Source organism: Cynoglossus semilaevis, chromosome 3 (genome assembly GCF_000523025.1).
Source record: "Cynoglossus semilaevis isolate Cse_v1.0 chromosome 3, Cse_v1.0, whole genome shotgun sequence".
NCBI classification, from domain to species: domain Eukaryota; kingdom Metazoa; phylum Chordata; class Actinopteri; order Pleuronectiformes; family Cynoglossidae; genus Cynoglossus; species Cynoglossus semilaevis.
In genome coordinates, this window is record NC_024309.1 from 13,586,562 (window position 1) to 13,607,554 (window position 20,993).

The window sequence follows — 20,993 nt, forward strand, 5'->3', positions numbered from 1 at the left end:
TTAGGACAACTTTGAAACTCAACGCCAGAATGCACGCGCTAAAAGGAAAGTGAATGAGACGCGATGTGTCTTTCATGTCAGCTAATGTTAGCCTCCTGACATACATTTAACCACATGCCACACGTGGGGTTATTTTCAGCGCTGAAATGTTGTCGATCACGTGACTAACAGCATCTGTGACTTTGTCATTCCAGGCCGTGGCTGTGCTCACCGCGACGTACCCTGTGGGTCACATGCCCTACGGTTGGCTAACTGAACTCCGAGCAGTCTACCCGGCCTTTGACAAAGTAAACCTAAACCTGCAAGAAGTTTTTTTTCTTTTTTTTGCAGCTGTATGTTTTTTTCTTCTCTAAGATTTTCTCCTTTTTCACCAACAGAACAACCCCAGCAACAAGCTGAACATCGACAGCCCGGTCAACAAGTCCCACATTAAAAAGTTTACATCCTGCTGTTTGGCTCTGTCGCTCACAGTAAGAGGAATCCTTCACTTTTTTTTTATCAACACCTGAAATAAGACTGCGCAGGCACAGAGGCACTAAGGCAGCAAAACATTCAGTGAAAAAAAATCTTTGTTGTTTGCTTGCCAACAGCAAACATCTAAGAACAGGGAGATTAATATTTAATGGAGATGTTTTCTTTGAAACTCTTTTACTTGAAACATATCACATTGAATACTCCCTGGTGTATTTTTTCACTCAGAAAGACTAGGATTCTACCTGTTTACCAACAGCAAAATCTCCAACCAGTTCTTCTTTAATTACTGTTTATACACCACGCCCTGATATATCTAAAGATGTCAGCTAGTGGCTTGTTAGGAAACAAAAATGAAAAGCTTTTTTAGGTCAAACATACCTCAGAATAGTCAAAGACCCCGATGACCCCTGATTAAGGGATAAACTAAAAGGGATTCCTTTAATGTCGTTGTAGATTATTTGTTAACCCTCACATGTCTAGACACTTTGTTACTTATTTCTAAAAAGGTGAACATTAATATTTAGAAAAGGATAACTGATTAACAGAGATCAGTTTTGTCTTTGCCAGATTTGACTTCATCATTTTGGTAATTCAATAATTTGGTCCTGTCTTTCCTGACCTGCCGTGACAGCTCATTCTCAGCTTCAGACCCATTCACTAAAACATGCAGCCAGCATTATGTTTCAGGATTGATTTTCATAACAGGCCGTGGCCCCCGGGGGCAGTGTTTGTTTACAGCCCTGGTCGTCTTTATTTCAGTCCTGACACTTGCTCCACTGTAAATGTCACTTGTTGTTCTGTGGTTCGCTGCCACACCTTGGTTCCTAATTAGTTAAGTGCAGGTACTCTCTGTGAAACTGTGATAAACTTTGTGATACTTCTGGGATGTCGTACTTCGTCGTGAATACTAGCTGAATACTAGTGGCTGTCGCCCACGTCAGACTCGCTCTGTTTTTGCAGGAGAGTCTTGACCTGCTCTGGTTGTAAAGTTCCTTTTGAAGTGTTGTCAGTTTACGGCCTGGTGGTTCAAGTCTGTTGACTGCACTGGTCTGTTCCACTGGTCTGTTCCACTGGTCTGTTCCACTGGTCCGTTCCACTGGTCTGTTCCACTGGTCTGTTCCACTGGTCCACTAGTAGTTTCATGTTATGAGGCACATAACATGAAACACACTGGAGCGGAATGTGTTCAGTTGTTCCTTTCAACCCACTCCCACCCAGGCTTGAGTACTTTACCAAAATAGGTCTTCACGTAACAGTATCAGTTAACAAACCTGAAGCCCCCCCTACAGGTGTAGCTCTCCTTGTAATCAGCGGTGCAGTCACATGTGCCCTGTTTCCATGTGTTTATGTTTTCCCACAACATTTTTGGATGATGATGTCAGTGGATCTGCAGCGACACGCCATTTGCTTGTTTTTTTGTTGTTTTTTTTGACTGGATGCAGTGACTGTGAAGTTCTGCATGATTCAAAGTCAACGTATGGAAAGATGACGGGAGCCTTTGACCCAGTTTGTTGTCCTGAGGAGCTCAGACAGGAAAAACAGGAAGTGTGCTGCCAAGGTTGTGACTTTTTTAGGGCATGGATGAGGAAGAGGAGGAGGAGGGGGAGGAGGGTGGCACAGCAGATGCAAAACCCCAGTGCTGTAAACACACACGTGAGGGTGTGTGTTCAGCATAAAAAAAGGAAAAACACATGGGTATGTGCTGGAGCCATGTTGGAAAACCTGAGCCGACTGCCCTCATGCCTGGGCCTGCTCTGATTTCAGGTGAAGGACAATGGATCGTGGTAAAAAAACAAAAAACAAGGTGTGTTTGAGGAGGGAAACAAGTCGTTTTCCGTGAGCGGTCGGTTCGTCTTGTGAAAACAGACTTTTGCTCAGGCAGTCGGTGCTGATGTGTCACCGTGTTTGGAGGAACCGAAGCTGAGTCATGAGATACGGCGGCTTCTGTTGAGACGTACAAATTATTTATCTGCTGCCATGTCACTACAAGTAATAACAGAGGGGGGAGATGAAATCACCAGGTAGAAGTGGAGGACTGCAGGATTCTGATTTGAGGGATGTGGAACGCAACCACATTAAAGACCTGGCACAACCGCGGTCCTCCGCTAACTGTGGGTCTTTACGAAGAATGAGACGTCACATTGTCTTTGAAGGAACTTGACTCGATGTCAGACGACACCTCCAAACAACAGTTACTGAAGTTAAAGAGTTGGCCTTGAAAATGGATGGTGGTGTCAGTGGGTTTTGGGTGGGACCGGTCAACAGAAGGTCAACAGGAGTTCAACCTGCTCTACACAGGAAAATGTTGCAAGTGTTAGTAAGAAAAACATCAGAGAGTTTCAGTTGAAATTTATGTTGCGAGAGTCTGTTTACATTCTTCAGTCTCTTGACTCCCGCCCTCATTTGTTCCTACAGTTTACATGACAAAATCAGAGCTGATTGTAACCTAGGTCAAGTTCTGAAATTAGGTAACACTTAACGTGGCCTTAGCCAATCAGATTGCTTCTTCTATCACCATGGTGGTTGGTTTGAGTAAACAGTCCAATCAGGCAGCGTTAGCTTGTCTGTTAGCGTACAGACCGTCGACAACAAACCCTTCAAAAGTACAGAACCCAGCAGCGTGACTAAGTGACAGATGCATCAGCTCAGTGATTATTGTTTTGCCATCAATCACCAAGATGAGCTTCGTTAGAGTTGGCCTGAGTTTAAATATGTTGGCAGCGTAAACAAGGGGGGGTGAGGAGGGGCCACAACCCTATCTTGACTACGTTGTTAACGACGAGGTGTGGTGAAAAAATACAAAAGGATTATCATGATATCAGAAACAAAAAGTGAAAACTGAACACCAGATGTTATCTACAGCTAGTTTGGCACGTGAGCATCACCCATGGTGATAACACTGTACTGTACTAGTTTCACCATAAAAACGCCTTCTTTTTTACAAAGAACTGTATTCACGTGCGTCGACACATCTTTGTAATTATAATAATAATAAAATACAAATACAATATGTTATTTATGTTCTTCACCAGGTTGCTGCGGAGACCTGAGGCTACACCGAGCGCGTCTTCAGTTGGAAAGAATTGGAGATAACAGCTATCAGAACAGCCAGCAGCAAACAGTATTCAGTCTGAAACAGAGGCCGTCTGATTGGGTCCTGAGTCTCTCTGATGTTTGAGCCAGATTTAGACAGAGGAGGGAGTTCGGGGGGCAGGGAGGGGGAGTGTCATCATTGTCAAAGTGTAAATAATCCTATTCAGATCAGACATGTTTATACACCTGGTTATCACTGCCTCAGGTTCTGAGTGGACACTGTTAGGATGGAGATGCTTCTAGAAATAAAAACATTGTCCAACACGTTTCATGTGAGCTTCAAAGGCCTCCATTCAGTCCAAAACCTCTTGATTTAATGAAGCGACGAAGTCTAATGAGCCAGGCAGCATGGTTTTATTGTGGTGTGGAGAAAAAAATTAATTTGTTTTTCCCCCTGGTTTTGTGCGCAGCTTTGTTTCGTGGTCTTTTGGAGTCCACACGTGTCGGAGAAGATCATGGTCGACATCATCGGAGTAGAATATGCGTTTGCTGAGCTGTGTATGGTCCCTCTGAGGATTTTCTCCTTTTTTCCTCTGCCAGGTGAGCCCACCGGTGTCTTCATTCACACCAACACCAGGTTAACAACCAACGGTTTCAACAGGAAGTTTCTGGTTCCTGTTTACAAATGATTCGGGAGCGTTTTAGATTTATCACAGGCAAAGTCGATCGACCAAGTCTTCAGTCATTAGAACCTTAGAACTCTAGAGTACTATGATAGTTCTAGCTCTTTCAGATTGAATTTTTATTTGACAAAATATAAGTTATATATATATATATAAATGTAATTTTATACAGTAGCAGTTATATGTGCCGTATAATCAAAATACAGTGCCCCAAAGATGCACTTTACCCTTTTGTTACAATAAATATAACTTATAACATAAAATTTTACTGCCTTTGAATGCAGTATTGCACTGACAGTTCAATTAAAAGCGATTGTAAACAAGTTTTTACAAGGTATCTAAAGTAACAGATTGAAAAAGGAGGAGGAGTGTCACCGTCACAGTCACGGAGTAGGCCTTCGGTTTATTTAACATTTGGTTTATTTGTTTGTTGACTATTCTTTTTTTATGTTTAGCCTTTTAAAGCATTTCCTATTGTTTTGGCTAATATCAAGTTATTTCGTGCTAACTGATATGGATAATGTATTATGGCTATTCCTGGGTTTCCTGTATGGGTTACTTGTGTTGTAAGCGACATCTGGTGGTAATTTGATGTAACTAGCACCGTTAGGCAAAGATAACCTGTTAGAATTCAGGTTTTTTTAAACGCTAACTCTATACGAAACATTTATTATTTTAAGCAAATTTTCACCCACGGTCACTCATTCCTGACCCTGCGTTAGGCCGTATTTTCCCGTCTTTGCTGGCACGCTGTGAAGTTTCTACTGTGTTTGTGTTGGCAGTGACCGTCCGGGCTCATTTGACTGGGTGGCTCATGACCCTGAAAAAGACCTTTGTCCTGGCCCCGAGCTCTGTTCTTCGCATCATTGTCCTCATCACCAGTTTAGTTGTGCTGCCTTACATGGGGTGAGTCAACAGTGAAGGGGGTCACAATAGTCCGCGCCGTGACTCAGGTGCGCTGCCATTTAATACCATTGTGTTCTCGCTCTGCTAAAAATGATGACCTACGATACGTTTGTTTCCCCAGGGTCCACGGGGCCACGCTGGGGGTGGGATCCCTCCTGGCTGGTTTCATAGGAGAGTCAACAATGGTCGCCATTGCGGCGTGTTATGTTTATCGTCAGCAGGTGAGAACGCAGCAACATTGACATTGTTCGATAATGGGGTTCCTCCCAGTGATTCAACTTATTCTGAACTCGGTTACTCGAATATGAGGAAAATGACAAACAATTCATTTATTTACGTCAATTATATCCAAAAAATTTTTTTTTAACTTACCGTAAAACATTCCAGTAGATTTCCCTGATGATGACGTTTTCTTCACAGGATTCATCTTTGCTGCTGGCGAATGAAAAATAATAATTTTAGTGACCAAAGCTGAAGCAAGTGTGTGTGTGAAAGCAAAATATTATATTATTATATAAATATTTTTTACTTACATGCAAACCAGTGAGAACTTAATTAGAGTTAATTTCGTCGATTTATTTATCGGTCTATTATGCTAATAACGATGCTAATAATTGAATACAGCGCTACCGCAGCGTTAGCAACTAAACGGGAAGTTAGGAGGCGTTAAATGGCGATAATAATATGTACCGGGGTATTTGTCAAGCGAAAAATTAAAAAAAATCCGACACGAAGTCAAAACATCATTTTCGCCAAAGAAATTGTGATTGGGAAAGGAAATTGAATTGACAACTGTCAAAACTCTTTTGATTGAACGGAAATCAGGATACGTCAGCGGACATTTTATCTTTTACGAAATGTGTTTCCGCTAGCATGTGACGTAGCACGACCAAAACACTTCCGGTAGGAAACAAAACCAGATATTATATATATATATATATAAATATATATGTCGTTGGCTCCTTTATTAATCAAAATTGCTACTTTTTTTTGGATACTGCTCTGAATTATGGTAGTTGTATTTGTTTGTGTAGTGTCAGTTGGACCACATTTTCAGATCACAGATGTTGGATTATTGACTGTTTATACTAAAACTTAGACAGGAAGCTCTAATCCCCGTCTCTCTTTAGAGAAACAACGAGATGTCCAGCGAGCTGGTGGTGGAGGGCGAGGATTCTGCCCCCATGAGCGAGGTCTGCTCCAGGTCTCAAATGGACGCCATCGAGGAGCTCCAAGAGGAAGAGGAAGAGGAGCAGGATTGATTCGTCGTACGACAAAGGAAGATGAAGGCGAGTTCCATGTGGATCGCTGCTCAGAGGAAGGCTGCAGAGGGTGACGGTGCTAGAGATCTAAGAGGACCTGTAGAGGCCCTGATCGGGACGGAATTCAACCCTTGGTCTGAGTGACCGGGACCTCTTCATGTAGACGTGCACACCATGAAAACGCACAGTGTTAAGAAAGCCATGCACTTCAAAGTGTTCGTCCATCGCCGTAAATCCCCGTGTCTTCCGACCTTTCCGTCACGTCTCCATCACATAGTTCTGCATCATTGTGTTAGCTGGTGTGTGTGTGTGTGTGTGAAACCACTCTCCATGTGTTCACTGGTTACGAAGGAGAATATCCACCAATAATGTTCCCTCTGTACCAGTGAGAATGAAACGTCTGTTTGGGTGTGGGAGTAGCCAGGATGAGAAGTTCATGATTTTATGTTGTGTTTTTTTTTTTTTTTAATCATTATTAAGTAGCAGAGCCTTGCTTGAATTCAAATATAGACATCTCGTGGGACTTGTTGGGTTGTGCAATTGTATTTTACAAACATTGGTGTACAGATATTTGTCGTTTTATATAGGTGAAATGCATTGTGTATATTTAATTGCTGAGGGGTCGGGAATCCCTTGTTATATCATTGCGTGTTACAGTTATGATTGTTGACTTTGATCGCAGTCTGGAAGTTGCATCTACTATTGTTTGGCCAAGCGTTTTTTTTTTTCTGCTAGTATTCAGACTGTCACATGTACTGTATATACTGTACAGGCATTCTTATTTGGCATATAAATTGCTTTATTATTAAATATTTTTGCTTTGGTGGCCTTTCTCCTTGTTATTTCTTTCCTGCAATTCTGATTCCGTATCCACTAAGCCACCACTGCCCCAAAAGTATTGGCAGCGGTGGGATTCGAACCCACGCCCCCGAAGAGACTGGAGCCTTAATCCAGCGCCTTAGACCGCTCGGCCACGCTACCTATATGTACATAATGTGTAGAGATATATGTACATATATATAAACATATATATATATAGACAGTATACATAAATATATAAAAAAATTTTACGTTTACTATGGAGTGTGGCTTTTTTATGGTGCAACTTTGTTTTGTAACATGATTACAGGGTAGTTAACTTCAGTTAGCCAATCAGGTGCAAAAAAAAAAAAAAAAAAAATTTGTTTCCCAAAAAGTCTGGCAACAAAGTGTGTGGAGGAGTCCTGCGTCTGTTGCACTATTTACTCTCACTATTCAATGTCACTAATGCAGACAAACGTCATCAGAAAAAGAAGAGAGAACGTTAAAAACATATTTTCACTTTATTGGAGTGCCATCCAAAAAATCTGGCAACAAAGTTCCTGCAAATGTCATAATCAGCATTTTAAAATGTCAACTCACCGCCTTCACCTGCTCTGAACCTGAAATCAGAGCAGGGAGGCGAGCGTCTGTGACTCAGGAGCCCACATTCATTCTTATTGTGCATTATATCTAAGGCAACATGGAGGACCAAGCGACCTTGTCTTCTGAAACCCAGCGGCTGGTGGTTGAGACTGTTGCCAGTATTTGCAGCAACAATAATTTCTTCACTTCCTTCACGACAGCTTGGTTAAAGGCAACATGTTACACTGAGTTTGAAACACACACACATACACACACACACATACACATTTGCAGACAAACACTGACCCACAATTATCACACCTCTGACACAGAGTTGGGGGTTCAACGCCCTGGTCCTCTGATCATCATATGGTGCTAACCTGAAGAAACCGTAAATCCTTCTTAGACCAATCCTGCTGTTCTTCCTTGAAATCGGTTTTAAGTTAGGGATGTCCGATAATATCGGCCGACTGATATCATTAACCGATAATATTGGCCCAATATTAGCATAAATGTCACATCGGCAAGAATCGTTATCGGTTAAGATCGAACATCCATTCAAACGCATTTTTTGACAACATATAACATATAAACTAAAGTAGAAAAATCAAAGTGCCCAAATTCCAGTGTCAAACACTAGACAGTTCATAGTTTCTATTCTATAATTTGGCAGCAGAACTGTTTACAATGAATCAGTTTGAAAGAAAAACAGAGCTTCTTAGAAATTCTCTTTTTGTTCTTGAGCTGAAATTTAAATAAAAAAAAACAAAAAACGCAGAAGACCTGCAACTTCATCTCACCTCAACAGACATATATCAGATGTACATCTACACATGCTGACCAATAGAAAAACTCTACTTTATACAGTACAGTGTGTACAGACGTGTGAGGAGCACGACTTGTACAGGGTCTTCAGAGACAGCTTTTTTTTTTTAAAGAATAAACCCAACACTTTGGGGAAGAAAAGGTAAAAAAAAAAAAGTAAATAAATAAAAAGATACCCAGCAGTACTTTAGCGTCAGACGCCATGGCCACAGATATTCTCCAGGATAAAAAACCACGACCGCGGTTTGGATGATGTGATTGGTGGCGCCACTCTTCAAATACCTCAACATAATATTCCAAAAATATTCATATTGTGCTGGTAAATAATCTTGGTAAAAATCGGTACCGAACGTAACGGGGAGCGTTCCCAAAGTGTTGGACTGCTCCTTTAACTGGTGTAAATCTATTCTTGTGGATCAACCTGAGCACTTGTTGTGTTTGTATGGCAGGAAACGGCTCCGCGGCGCGGCATCAGCTCGTCTCCACCTTCGTCTGTAGTCCTGCGGCGGCGCCCACCACCGGGACGTTGTAGTGGCGATCGTCCTCGGTGACGAGGCAGACCGACGGCCAGTCGCCCTTGTGGTCGTCGGGGTAGTAGGTGAGGAACTCCTCCGTGTCCACCTTGTACAGTCTGTAAACCTGAATGGTGCACTGCAGGGCGTAGCCCAACAGGAACATCTCCACCTGCACAGAACGAGAGGACAATTACGGAACGATCCGGGTGAAAACATCATCATCAACATCATCATCATCATCATCATCATCATCATCATCCTCAGAGTTCTCCCCTCTGCATGAAGTGAAACTCATGGAATCAGACAGAGTTCTCCCCTCTACATGAAGTGAAACTCATGGAATCAGACAAGCAGGAACATGTTCGTGTCGTGACTTCTGGGAAAGTGTTCCACATCTAATCTCAAGATATCTGTGATTGCAGTTTTGGTTTGTAAAAGCGAGGGGCGGGGCCTGACTTATGTTTCTTATTCTTTTTGTATGGTCAGCATAGATTGTTGCTGTAGTTTCTGTAGCAGGAAATAAATGGATGGTATTGTGTAAAAGAAGTCAAGTCCAAACAGACTTCAAGACCATAAAAGATTTTTTTTTTTAATGTAGTAAAAGTTCACCTTAGCGTCCATGTAGTTTATTACCAAACAACTGAACAAGTGGTTCAGTGAAAATAAAAATAAGGGTTCCCTCCTCTTACCTGCTCCAGGCCCGCGGTGCGGCCCACACGGCTGAGGTGGTTGGACAGGAAGGAGCGCGGGCAGTCGGACGTATCCCGCGCAAACAGGAGCCAGCAAAAGAGCGGGACGTCGCCACCTCCCTGCATGCAGCGGTGCAACTCCACCGCTCTGACCAGCATCAGCAGCTTTAGCGCCTCCAGCAGGCCCAGCTCTTCATCGCCACCCTGAAAGACTCGCTCGCAAAACTGCTGTCGTTCCACGGCGGAGGAACAGTCCACGGCCGCTCGCCACTGGAGCCGTCAAAGAAAATGAAAACAAAAAATGAAAACAGTAGTAATTCAGAACTGATAATCCACCAAGGCAGGACAACACGGTCCAAAAGTCACATCTTAATATGTTTCTACCCGTGAAATATTAACTAAAAATAGCAAAGCCTGGAATTCTAAATTATACAGGGATTATATTGTTGAAAATATATGTATATATTTGCAATTTAAAAGTAAGATTCAAACCATGTTAATGTCCAAAATTTAAAAACCCTGTGGCTTTAATATTTTGTATCCATGACATCGTAGCGATTGGGCCTCATTATTTTAGACGACTGTGGCTTAACATGAGCAGAAAACTGGACTGGAACTATTTTGGGAAATAGGAATAAATGGTTCTGGATGTTGTTGAAACAAAAGATGAAGTCACAGTTCTCAGAAAACTGAAGTTCAGACCGTGCTGTTGATGGAAGAATCCAGAAAAAGATTGTTTCAGATAAAAGTTTCCCTGAAGAGAGAAACATCTTCAACTTCAATTATTTATTTTTTTGGATTTTGGATTTTCACGTCCAGACTGGGTAGTTGAACTGGGAGTGTAGCCTCCACTAGGGGGCCCCGCAGACAGACTAAGGCCAACTTGGACATCCCCCAGAGGAAACCTGAGGGAGGGGGTCTGCTTATGGTTCACTTGTCACCTTATCAAGTGAACCGTTTAACGGTGCCAGTGTCAGACATGTGGTACTGTTTGGCAGAAGAACGCTCTCCTCTGAGTTTTATTTTCTCTGAGAAACAGAAAAAACTAAAACAATAGCCGATCTGTTAGCTAAACCCAAATGTTCAACTTAACTTTAATATTAATAATTTTAACTCTATTGATCCCATATCTGGGAGATTGTGGAATGTTATAATTTTAACTTTATTGATCCCATATCTGGGAGATTGTGGGCGACATGAGCGAGGAGAAACGAAGGCAACGGGTTGATGTTGCCATCGTTGATATCATATCAGCAGATACTCCGAGCTGCAGTATCGGTATCGGGAAATGAAAAAGCCATCCTTAATTTCTAGCGGCAGCTATCTTACCCCTGACTCTACTCTAGGTGGCGTCTGTAAAACATGAAATACTAACTCCTCCACGTCAGTGACAAGTGGAGTCAACAGAATGAACCTGAAGGAGGTTTGAGTCTGAAGTAAACAACTCCTTCTGGACAAACTGCCAACCGTAAATCCAGTCAAGACCTCGTGCTGTTCTACTACAGAGGAACTGTGGTTTCTACAGTTTAAAGGCTGCCTTTGAGGTTGAGGATCCGTCCAATCCCTAAGAGTTCTTTAAAAGCTGCGTTAATGACACGGGGGGAAAAAACAGCCATGAGTGATGGAGCTGTTAGTAAAAGTGCCTCCCTTCAACAGATGGTAGTAATCACATCCACCAGGCCTGTGGGTGGATGTCAGTGGGTGGATGTCAGTGGATGGATGTCAGTGAGTGGATGGATGTCAGTGCCCTGCTGCACAGGGGTGGCACAGAACTAGTGCTGTGGTTCCTTCTGAGGGAACGTTCTCCCTCGGAGGTTCTACCTTGTTTCTGAGCAGCTCCATGTAGTTCCTCAGCCGCTGGGTGACGTCTTCTGTCCCGTCTGCATGAAGACACTCCCCAGCAACCGTCCACCGTCCGATCAGATCGTCCTCCGCTTCGAGCTGTTTGAGCAGCTGTTAGCACAAACAAATACCAACGATGGAATGACGTCGAGATTACACACAGGTTTGGTTTATCGTTGATGTTAAAATCCAAGGACTTTTACTTCCTTGTTTACACAACAGTGTGAGAAAAGTCATAATCCTACATTTCCAGGTCTCACCATGTTAGGACTAAACCCATGACTGTTTATAGGAAGGATTACGTGAAACTTTTTTTTTTTCTTCCCCAAATCGACTTCAAAAGACGGCGCAGGGCCGAGTTTTGAGCCAAAGATCAACCCATTAAATTAGTTGTGACTTCACGTCCACAGGGCGGCTCCTGGAGGCAGTTAAATTTAACAGCACTGGTGGAAACACGTGCTTTTTCTGACTGGTCTGTTCTTTAACAGTGTTTCACACTGAGACTGTGTTCAGGTTTGTCCTGTTTACATTTGTTGAATCAGATTTAGATTGATTTGATATGGAGTTAGTTCTTATTGGTTGGACAAATTAGACCAGAAAAAAAAAAAAGCTCAAAAATCTTCACAACAAAACAAACAGGATTAGCCTCACTGTCCAAACCAGATGGCGCTGAAGAGGTGCTCCTGGTTGCACAAACATTCTGGTAACAAATGCTAACATTTTTTTTAAAATAGTAACTTGGAATTCAAGCGAAGCGGAGTAGTAAGACAGAACACACGTGTGTGTGAACCGTCCAGAAGAGTTGACGGGGCAGCGGTGGAGAATAAAGCGCGTTCCAAAAGTCGCGTTTTATTATTATAAAAGTAAGACCTGCGTTTTAATTGTGTTTTTTATTGAAGTGTTTATAGTGCAGTGGTGTTATTTTTCAGTGCCCTCTTGTGGCCATAGATGACACAGCATGTAGTTTTGATACATAACTTACCCAGGATAAGCCAGTGTATTAAACTAACTGCCACCTACAGTCAGTGGAAATGACTCCTGGGCTCTGACTGTGTGTATTTACCATGGCGCCACCGTCCTCCTCTCGGAGCCACACAGGCAGCTTGTTGCTGTGGGACAGGACCTGGAACAGCGTGGCCCTCAGTGCACAGTAGTTGTCCCCCCTCACTCTCCTCACACTCCCAAACCTGTGTGACATCTCTTTGTAACCCTGGAGCGGCGCGGCAGACGGAGTTAGTGGACATGAAGTGAAACAACAACTGTCTTCAATGTTGTGAACAGCTACAGACACCAACCTTCCTGATGAGAGCGCTCTTGGCAGTGTTTCCTTTCCACTCTCTCTCACTGTAGGACAGAATGTCCACGGCTGGGGCCAAACTGCATCTGTCCTCGACCTTTACAACTGAACAAAAGAGAGAGACGAGTCGGAGGACATGACGTCCAAGACAAAGCAGCCCTGTGTGGATCTTACATGACACAACAAAAACAAAAGTAGTTTTTGTTTCTCATCTCCCCCCCTTCATCCCCCCCAGGCCCCCCACGCAGGTCAAATAAAACCATGTGTGATCTCTGAGTACTGACGTGTGCTTTCCAGCAGGGGTCGTGGGGCTGGTTTGTCCTCTGAGAGTTCTTCAGCCGCTCTGTACAGATCTTCTTCACTGGAACGGAACAGAAGAGAACGCTGTTTGATCATCGGGAAGTTTGGGTCAAAATAAAGTCCCCAGGATTAAATTAAGTCCTGAATCCAGAGTGATTAGGTCAAAGTCAAGTGTGAGGCTGGACCCAAGTCATTTAAGACCTGTTCTGGTCATGTCCAGAGGTTTGAGTCCAAGTTAAAGTAACACACAAGTTTGTGATTAATTGAAGTAAATCAGAGAGAAAATATGAAGTATTTGAGTCTGTAAAATGATTCTACCTTAGAGTAGAAGTGTGTATTGGCAACACGATATGTATCACGATACAATATATTGCGATACTATAGGTACATTGATATAGTGAGTTTTTTTTAAACAATTTATCGATATAGTGAGTTTTTTTTAAACAATTTATTTGTAGGAAAACGGTCACTTGTAATCACTGGAGAAGAAATAAATCCAAAATAAAATGAGCCACTGCCATGAATATTTGACTGTTAATTATTAATAAAAAATATTGCGATATTTCAAAATATATCAATATTTCTTGTTAAAGCCCTAGCAGTGACTCAGTGAGTTTGAGTTGAACTTGTGGAGGATTCTGTTCTTTGAATTCTGGGTAAAAGTCGTTCAAAGTAAAAGTTCCAGTCGATTCAGGTTCAAGTCCCAGTTCAAGTCCGTGGGACTTGAACCATGGAAAAGAAAACAAGTCAATCGACTCTTCCAAATAAACACAAGGAACAAAAACGGACTTTGATTCTTATCGTACGAGGCAACACCGGTACAGGTCTGACCCAAGTCCAAGTCTCTGACTCCAGTCAATAACACGACAGTGAACCCACATCAGATTTGTTCACGTGAAGTTGGAGGTTAAACATTGACTGAACAAACCTGTTGTCCAGGTGAACTTTAGAAACCAGGGTTGTCTCTTCAGTGACAGTCTGCAGCTCCACCTTCAGGTCAGTGTCTGAACTGCTTTCTTCTCCCGTTGCCTCCTGAATCTCAGTTTCCTTCTGAATGGGTGTCAGGGCCTCAGAGACAGCGTTCACCACCACGACCTCTGCTCTCTGCACCTCCTCCTCCTCCTCCTCCTTCACACCGTCCTCCACCTTCTCAGGGACAACACCTTCAGCGTCTTCCACTTGTGGGACTGTTTTCCAGACATCTTCTGGTCGGAGGTTCTCAGAGGAGGTGAAGTCATTTGGTGAACACGCAGGCTCTGGTTCTGGTTTCTGATCGGGCTTTGACCTGCAGAGTGAAATAGTTTAGCAAACCTTAACGCCAAACATGTTGAGAAACTGTCCAAATATCATTAGAATGAGGCAAATTAGAACCAACAGAAAGTGTGTTTGTCATTAACTTCACTGAAGCCAACCTGTGGTCGTGCTACACCCCCAAGTGGTTAAACTGGGGTGGACAAAAATATACACAGTTTGAAAACATGTGTTTTGATGCCACTGAACTCACTGACCTCTTACTGCCATCTGCTGGATCTGTGCTCACTGACTCCCTGACAGAACTGGCAGTTTCTGGCTCCTCACAGCCGCGGTCACGTCGTGGACTCTGACCCCGTGCGGTGGGCTCTGGTCCAGGAGGTGATTCAGAAACATCGTGGCCTTTTACGTCTTCACCTCCGAATGAAAGACGGCCATTGTCTGAATCATGTGTCACAGCCCTGAACAAAGGATCATAGAAATGAGCCGGAAATAAATTCCTGAGCAGGAGAGTAAAGTCCGTGAATGTTATTTTTATAACAATGATGTCACGTTTTTGGACATAGAAAAGTCGAGATGGAAATTCTGGTGCAAAACAGTAGTGAAAGTTGCTTCTATATTTATCTTTTTTCTATATTTGGATTTAAATCATTTGTTTAACTTATTAGTAACACTTTTTTTCTTTGAGGAATGAATGAATATTTTTTTTCATATTTTGATTTTATTGCTGGTAATGTCTCTGTACGTTGTGGCCAAATATTGGATTGTTAATTATTATTTAATATCAAGTGTGCTCACGTTGGTAGCGTTCTTATTACAGTACATGTTTTCGGATGGAGGAATGAAAACACAGAATTAAAAATAAGTACTGTGACCTTTGTACAACAAACCAAAATAAAAAAGTTTATCAACTAAAAAAGGCCGACTCACCTGCTGGAGGCCTCTTGAATGTTAACCACGGGTTTGGAAACCACCTGACCAGCATCTGCTGCTGGATTAGAGTTTGGCATCGATAACACTTCCCCGTTTAGATTCCCTGATGACACAGTGCTAGCATTTACAGAAGTAGCTCCGCAGGCGACTTCTTCTTTTCCTTCATCTTCGTGAGAGGAGCTGGCTGCGATGTGGTCCGCTGCTGAGGTGGGCTCAGTTGGAGAAGGTTTCTCAGGGCTGGACCACTCTGCTGAAAAGACCTCGGGCGTTCTGTCCGTCACCGCGGCTGGATCAGCTTTTTCTGGCACAGTGTTGATTTCTGTGAAAACCTCCCAGAGACCTTGGGCTTTCTGAGGGGAGTCTAAAGTGCTCTGCAGAAGTTCAGCTTGGTCACGATGTTCTGGAGGTTCCTTCACGTCTTCGTCTGGTGCCGCTGCTGAGTCTCCCTGGGTTTTTAACTCCTGGCACAGAGAGGCGGCCGCAGACTGAATGCTTTCCTTCATCAGAGGTCCGTTCTCCTGAGTCTTACCGGACTCGGTCTCTTCGTTCTCAGGACTCAGCTTCACCTCATCTTCATCATCCTTCTGTTCAATCTCTACGGTGGCTTCATTTGGGGGCTTCGCCTGGATTTTCCTGAGCAGAAGAATTAAATAAGAAGAATGAGAAAAGCAAGAAGGAAAAGAAAAGAAAAGGAGGAGTAGGAAGAGGGGAAGTTAGGAGAGAGGGATAGAAGGTGAAGGAGAAAAATTAGAAAAAGAAAGAAAAAGAAGAGGAGGAATGAAAACTGGAGCAAAAAAAAAAGGGGGCAGTGGTGGCTTAAATGAAGAAGAGGAGGAATGAAAAATGGAGCAAAAGAAAAAATGGGGCAGTGGTGGCTTAGTGGTTAAGGAAGCAGGCTTGTGTCCGTATGGTTTCATGTTCGAGTCCACCAGTTGAAAAGTCACTTTGGTGATGGGTTAAAAGTAGATAAAACATTATTTTTGAATGAGAAGTGGAAGTGAAGGAGATGCTGAGGGAGAAGATTTCCATTTTTCTTCATTAAATAAATAAAATAAAATAAACCACTGACAACAAGGAGTGAGTGTGTATGTGTGTGTCACCTTATGTCATCATCTTCAGGGCTACACGTTCCCTCCACAGTGGTTTCATCCACAGGCCCCGTGGCCTTGGCGTCGTTGTTCAGTAACACACATCTTTCCTCCACGCTGCCACAGGGACTCTCGGTGCGACAACAGTTCCCCATCTGTTTTCTCCCTTCGGTTCAGGAAGTCAGACAGCGTGTCCGTCCAGTATTGACCTCTGATCCAAAAACTACGCCACGCGAGGTTTCAGGAGTCCATGTCGAACCCGGCCGAGGTGCTGCTAAAGCCACGAGGATCGGTACCTAGAGGAAGAACGTGCACACGGACTTCATGACACCTTAAAAAAAAAAAAACGTACACTTCCTAAGAGTGTCTTCGTGAATAAATCCCCCTGAACTATGTTCCACCTACTGTTTCATTTTCAGGACTAAATGACTCACGAATGCTTCAGGTTAACATTTCCCCTTGTTGAAAAAGAAAAAGAGCAGTGATTAATCTAATCTTCATGGTTCTCTTTACTGGAAACCTGCAGAATTTACTAAACATTTAATGAAAACAATATAATAAGTAAAAGATTGTACTGACACTTAACCACTGCTCATCTCTTATTAGTAGTTTTTTAAAAAAAATAAATATACGTGGATCTTAACTAACCAACAGTACAGTCATAACCTGTAAACCTGATAACTTAGAAAAGATACATTATTTTAACCTTTAAAACACCTGCCATGTCAACACACCGTTTTGTGCTTGTCTAAATCGGCAACACCTTAAATAAACACAAAAAAGGAAGCAGATATTTCCATGTTCAGTGTAATGATGCGTTAGACTAAACCGTTCAAAATGCTCCGTTAATGTTATCTGACCCAGGAAGTGTAACGGTAATAAACAATAAATTTTTTTTTAAAAACATACATCGAATGCGAGTCAAGCGATGTTAAATTATTATTTTTGTTTTGGGAAAGTAACAGAATACAACCTAAAATAACATGTTTCAATTTTTATGTCCTTCCATAAACATGTTTAAGTAGAAACGTCTTTTTTTTAAATCAAATATGGCTCGAACTCTGACAAATAAAGTAAAAATATTTACCGCGTCGACAAGCTGTCAAATCACGGTTACACCCCCCAGTTAGTAAACAGATTTTTTTTGTACAGATTTCTACTGATTATTTTAGCAAAAAACCCGAAAAAAACATACCTTCGTGAATTGTTTACCAGGAGACTCAGCCCAACGTGTGTCACTCATTAATGCGCTGCTCTTCTTTCACTTTTACTTTTCTGGAGAAATACGCTGGAACTTAGCCGTTAGCATCGCGGCTAGCTGCGCTGTTCAACTTCAACACAAAACGTGCGCTGTTTCACTGACCGACGCTCGCGAAAAGCACCGCGGCCGCTGCCGTTACCCGTGCACCGTCACTGCGTCATGGCCGTTCACTGCGGCACATGTCGATAAAATGCGGACGTTCTCTGCAGAACACCCGCTGCCGCGAAACCTTTAGCTTTAGCTTTTAGCCAGAGCAGCGGGGTCACGGCTCTGTCCGAGTGCATGACGTCACCCTCGTGTGCGCCCGTGAGTGGAGCGCCGTTTCAATACAACTCTGAAAATAGCACGCAGATGCGGAATGTTTATTGATTCGATTTGGGAAGTTAAAATCCAGAAAATCCAGAACATAAAAATGTACCACACTAGTTTGACAGATGCTCAAAAATAATATTTGAACCAATAAAAATCCAGTTTATTATTTAGACCCAATAATTTCACATCTGTTCATACGTAAACACCATAAAATCAATGTCTTAAACCAGTGTTTGTGTGCATAATGAATTAGTGTAACAATATTTTTCTCTTCAAATTACATTACAATTACACACATCACTCAGACTTGACAAAAATAGAACCTTACGTTGTTTTCTATTATTTAAAAGGCAATTTTAAAATTGAAACTGTCTCAACCAAAATGGTGAGAAAATAAAAAGTCTATTTTTATTTTTATTTTACAGTACATAACTGTGGTGTTAAAAGAAAGTTCACACTGTCCACTTCAGTATGAATTTAGACCGATTTTTCTGACGTTTGGCTTCAAGTTTATGAAGGTATTTATATCTAAAATCTGTGGGAGTATTTAAATGTTCTTGAGTTCTTCTATGTGACTGACCAGGTCCTGCGGTAGTCCGAGCTCTACTACAACATCTGAACAGCGCTGCAGGAGAACATTCAGATCTTCATTTGAGAGAGAAGACGACTCAGCGGGTTGTGAACAGAGTTTCTGTGGCCGCTGACACGTGTCCAGGTCCACGGTTTGTCCCGTCTTACAGCAGTCCGTCTTTTCACATCCCTCTTCGTGGCAGCTCTGAGCGGCCTGCTCCACATCCAGATCCTCCATGCTTTCTGAAACATCACTCACAGTAGGGAGAGGCCGCTCCATTGACCGCCTGATGCCTTCGGTGACTCTTTCTTCGTGCTTTGAAATCCACTGCAAAAGTTCTGTCACGTGGACTGGAACAGGTTTTTTCGGATTCTCAATTTGGCACCAGCACGAAATGGCACTGGAAGGAAGTTAAAGATTAAAGACAGTTAAAGACAAAAAAAAAAGAAAAAAGAAGAAGACTGGGTTAGAATGCTGACATTAAAACTGAAACAAATTTGAAACAAAAAATAAAATTATGTGAATGAGTCAATCAAGGTTTTTTTGTGGCATTTTAATTTGCATTTTTTAAATATTTTTCGCAGCCTCTCACGTATGGAGATACATTTTTATTCTTTACTGTTGCAATATATACCAGTGTTTACCTAACAATGCCTTTGAGGCGGCCCACAGCCACAGTCTTAGCTGCTCCTTCCCTGAATCCCTGGTTAAACCCGAGCTGAAGGGAAGACTCCTCTCCAGCATCGACTCCATCCACATAACCACCCTGTCCACAACAACAACAACAACAACAACAGTACAAGTAGAACAGTATCATTATCCGTGGCACCGACACCAATAATAAAATAAAAACGATTTAAATGATGTCCAGAAACGTAAGTAATAATTAATTATTATATAATTATATGTGGAGTAATTATATTTTAAGTGGAGGCAGAGACATTAGGCAGCGTTTGTTCTACCTTGATTCTCTTCTTTATCATGATGTTCCACTCTTTACTCTGGAGTTTGAGCTCGTCCGCCTGCTCGTCAAACACGTCGTCACTGCTCTGCGACACCATCTTAATCCACGACATATTTAAAAAAAAAAAATCTAAATAAAACCCTATAAAACTATACAGAAGTGATGTTATCAGTGCGGAGTTAGCTAAACACTGTACAGACCACCTCGTACTGATCATGCTGCTGCTGCTTCTTACTCTTCTCTGAGTTTAACCGTCAGCTGTTATCTGCGGTGGGACGTTACTGCCACTTACTGGTGGGAATTATAATGACATCTATTTCTTAATATTCCGTTTAATGGTCCAGTTCTTTTCAAACGTCGAACATAGATTAGTTTACTTATTGTTCTCTAGTTTTGATTACATGCTTGAACCTATTAGGATTATTTGTTTACCTGACTCACTGACGTCATCAGGAGGCGCCGGAAAATGTATTCTCTCTAAATAGTGAAATAACAAACAACTAAATTGAAAAAAAAAAAACCAAAATAAATAATAGAAGTTATGATTAGACCCGTTTTCATCGTTCTCAGTTGATTTTCTTTTTAATGTGTATAGCAACATAAAGACCAGCAGGGGGAGCTAAAGCCGTACAGTTAAATAACTACAGGCCTACAATGCTTTAAGCTACTTAATAGAGATCGCTCCCATTTCAGATTTTCATAATATTTTGGTTCCACTATTTCAAACACAAATAAAAATAAAACCACATCCAGATACATTTAATCATTGGATCTCAATTTATGTGCGTTTTTTAATTAATTTAATTAGATGTCAGAGTATTTACATTTTAATAATCAAATTTTGTCTGAATAAAAATGTAAATGTGTGTGAATTTAGTTTCTTAACAAATCATGTTAAATCAAAGAGTGTGAATCTCTATGAAAAATCAAATTTAAAGGCTGTAAATGAAGACATGTCAACACGTCAGAACATATTGATTGTGTTTTTATTTCCTCTACTATAAAAAGACTTGATTAAAAAACATGTCAGGTTCAGCGTTTGGTGCCGAGTTTTGAAGTTTTCAAACCAAACAACGACACAGGATCCACATCTCACTCTTCTGTTCCCTCTGTGGCGAGGACAGAGGGGGAGGCTGGGGGGTGAGGTNAGATTTTCTCATTTCTGATTCTGAACAGACACCAGAGAGAAAGAAACAAGAGCTCAGACCAAATGCACTTCACCTCAGTGGAACGCATTAGCAGCTGCTGGACAACAACGGCCCTGAGGACACTCTGAGGCCACGGCGGACCGGTCTCAGTCAGGCCTCACTCACAGCAGCCACACCTTCACCCCCCCCCCCCCCCCCCCCCCCCCCCCCCACCCACCCAAAAAACAACCACACAAACAAAAACCACCACCCTCTA

The 20,993-nt window shown here is 42.2% G+C and overlaps 3 protein-coding genes and 2 non-coding genes across 5 annotated transcripts in view; 1 reads left to right on the plus strand and 4 right to left on the minus strand.

Annotated features, from left to right (window-relative positions):
- Window positions 1-6,218, minus strand: part of LOC103377415 (uncharacterized) — a 15,043-nt gene extending 8,825 nt beyond the window's left edge. Inside the window, exons 1-2 of the transcript XR_003049366.1 lie at window positions 5,630-6,218; window positions 5,469-5,531 (exon numbers count right to left, since the gene is read on the minus strand). This is a non-coding gene — a transcript (uncharacterized LOC103377415). The remainder of the gene's footprint in view (window positions 1-5,468; window positions 5,532-5,629) is intronic.
- The window catches only part of ankha (ANKH inorganic pyrophosphate transport regulator a), an 11,615-nt gene extending 4,431 nt beyond the window's left edge, over window positions 1-7,184 (plus strand). Inside the window, exons 7-12 of the mRNA XM_008308224.3 lie at window positions 195-287; window positions 378-470; window positions 3,978-4,107; window positions 4,973-5,096; window positions 5,218-5,317; window positions 6,227-7,184. Of these exons, the coding sequence (XP_008306446.1) occupies window positions 195-287; window positions 378-470; window positions 3,978-4,107; window positions 4,973-5,096; window positions 5,218-5,317; window positions 6,227-6,358 (672 nt within the window). The 3' untranslated portion in view covers window positions 6,359-7,184. The remainder of the gene's footprint in view (window positions 1-194; window positions 288-377; window positions 471-3,977; window positions 4,108-4,972; window positions 5,097-5,217; window positions 5,318-6,226) is intronic.
- Window positions 7,185-7,257: 73 nt separating this feature from the next.
- trnal-aag (transfer RNA leucine (anticodon AAG)) lies at window positions 7,258-7,339 on the minus strand. The gene has a single exon. It is a non-coding gene; the product is annotated as a tRNA-Leu (tRNA).
- A 322-nt stretch (window positions 7,340-7,661) lies between these two features.
- On the minus strand, window positions 7,662-17,774 carry LOC103377416 (uncharacterized). Its single transcript, XM_017031752.2, has 11 exons — window positions 17,677-17,774; window positions 16,494-16,812; window positions 15,391-16,026; window positions 14,718-14,921; window positions 14,138-14,494; window positions 13,194-13,270; window positions 12,908-13,014; window positions 12,676-12,822; window positions 11,592-11,723; window positions 9,771-10,040; window positions 7,662-9,250 (listed from the first exon to the last, which is right to left on the minus strand). Exons 2-11 carry the CDS (start codon window positions 16,634-16,636, stop codon window positions 9,038-9,040), a joined length of 2,286 nt encoding a protein of 761 aa, XP_016887241.1. The 5' UTR covers window positions 16,637-16,812; window positions 17,677-17,774; the 3' UTR covers window positions 7,662-9,037.
- otulina (OTU deubiquitinase with linear linkage specificity a) lies at window positions 17,758-19,859 on the minus strand. Its single transcript, XM_008308227.3, has 3 exons — window positions 19,588-19,859; window positions 19,270-19,391; window positions 17,758-19,025 (listed from the first exon to the last, which is right to left on the minus strand). Exons 1-3 carry the CDS (start codon window positions 19,804-19,806, stop codon window positions 18,602-18,604), a joined length of 765 nt encoding a protein of 254 aa, XP_008306449.1. The 5' UTR covers window positions 19,807-19,859; the 3' UTR covers window positions 17,758-18,601.
- Window positions 19,860-20,993: the final 1,134 nt, after the last annotated feature.

Excerpts from the sequence above, each read along its gene's own strand:
- LOC103377416 (XM_017031752.2), bottom strand. The coding sequence starts at position 16,636 with ATGGGGAACTGTTGTCGCACCGAGAGTCCCTGTGGCAGCGTGGAGGAA. Across the intron at positions 13,271-14,137 it reads AAAGTTCACCTGGACAACAG|TGAAGAAGATCTGTACAGAG; the intron begins GTTTGTTCAGTC and ends GTTCCGTTCCAG. Across the intron at positions 13,015-13,193 it reads ACCCCTGCTGGAAAGCACAC|TTGTAAAGGTCGAGGACAGA; the intron begins GTCAGTACTCAG and ends TCTTTTGTTCAG.
- otulina (XM_008308227.3), bottom strand. The coding sequence starts at position 19,806 with ATGATCAGTACGAGGTGGTCTGTACAGTGTTTAGCTAACTCCGCACTG. Across the intron at positions 19,392-19,587 it reads TGATAAAGAAGAGAATCAAG|GGTGGTTATGTGGATGGAGT; the intron begins GTAGAACAAACG and ends TGTTGTGGACAG. Across the intron at positions 19,026-19,269 it reads CGCCTCAAAGGCATTGTTAG|TGCCATTTCGTGCTGGTGCC; the intron begins GTAAACACTGGT and ends ACTTCCTTCCAG.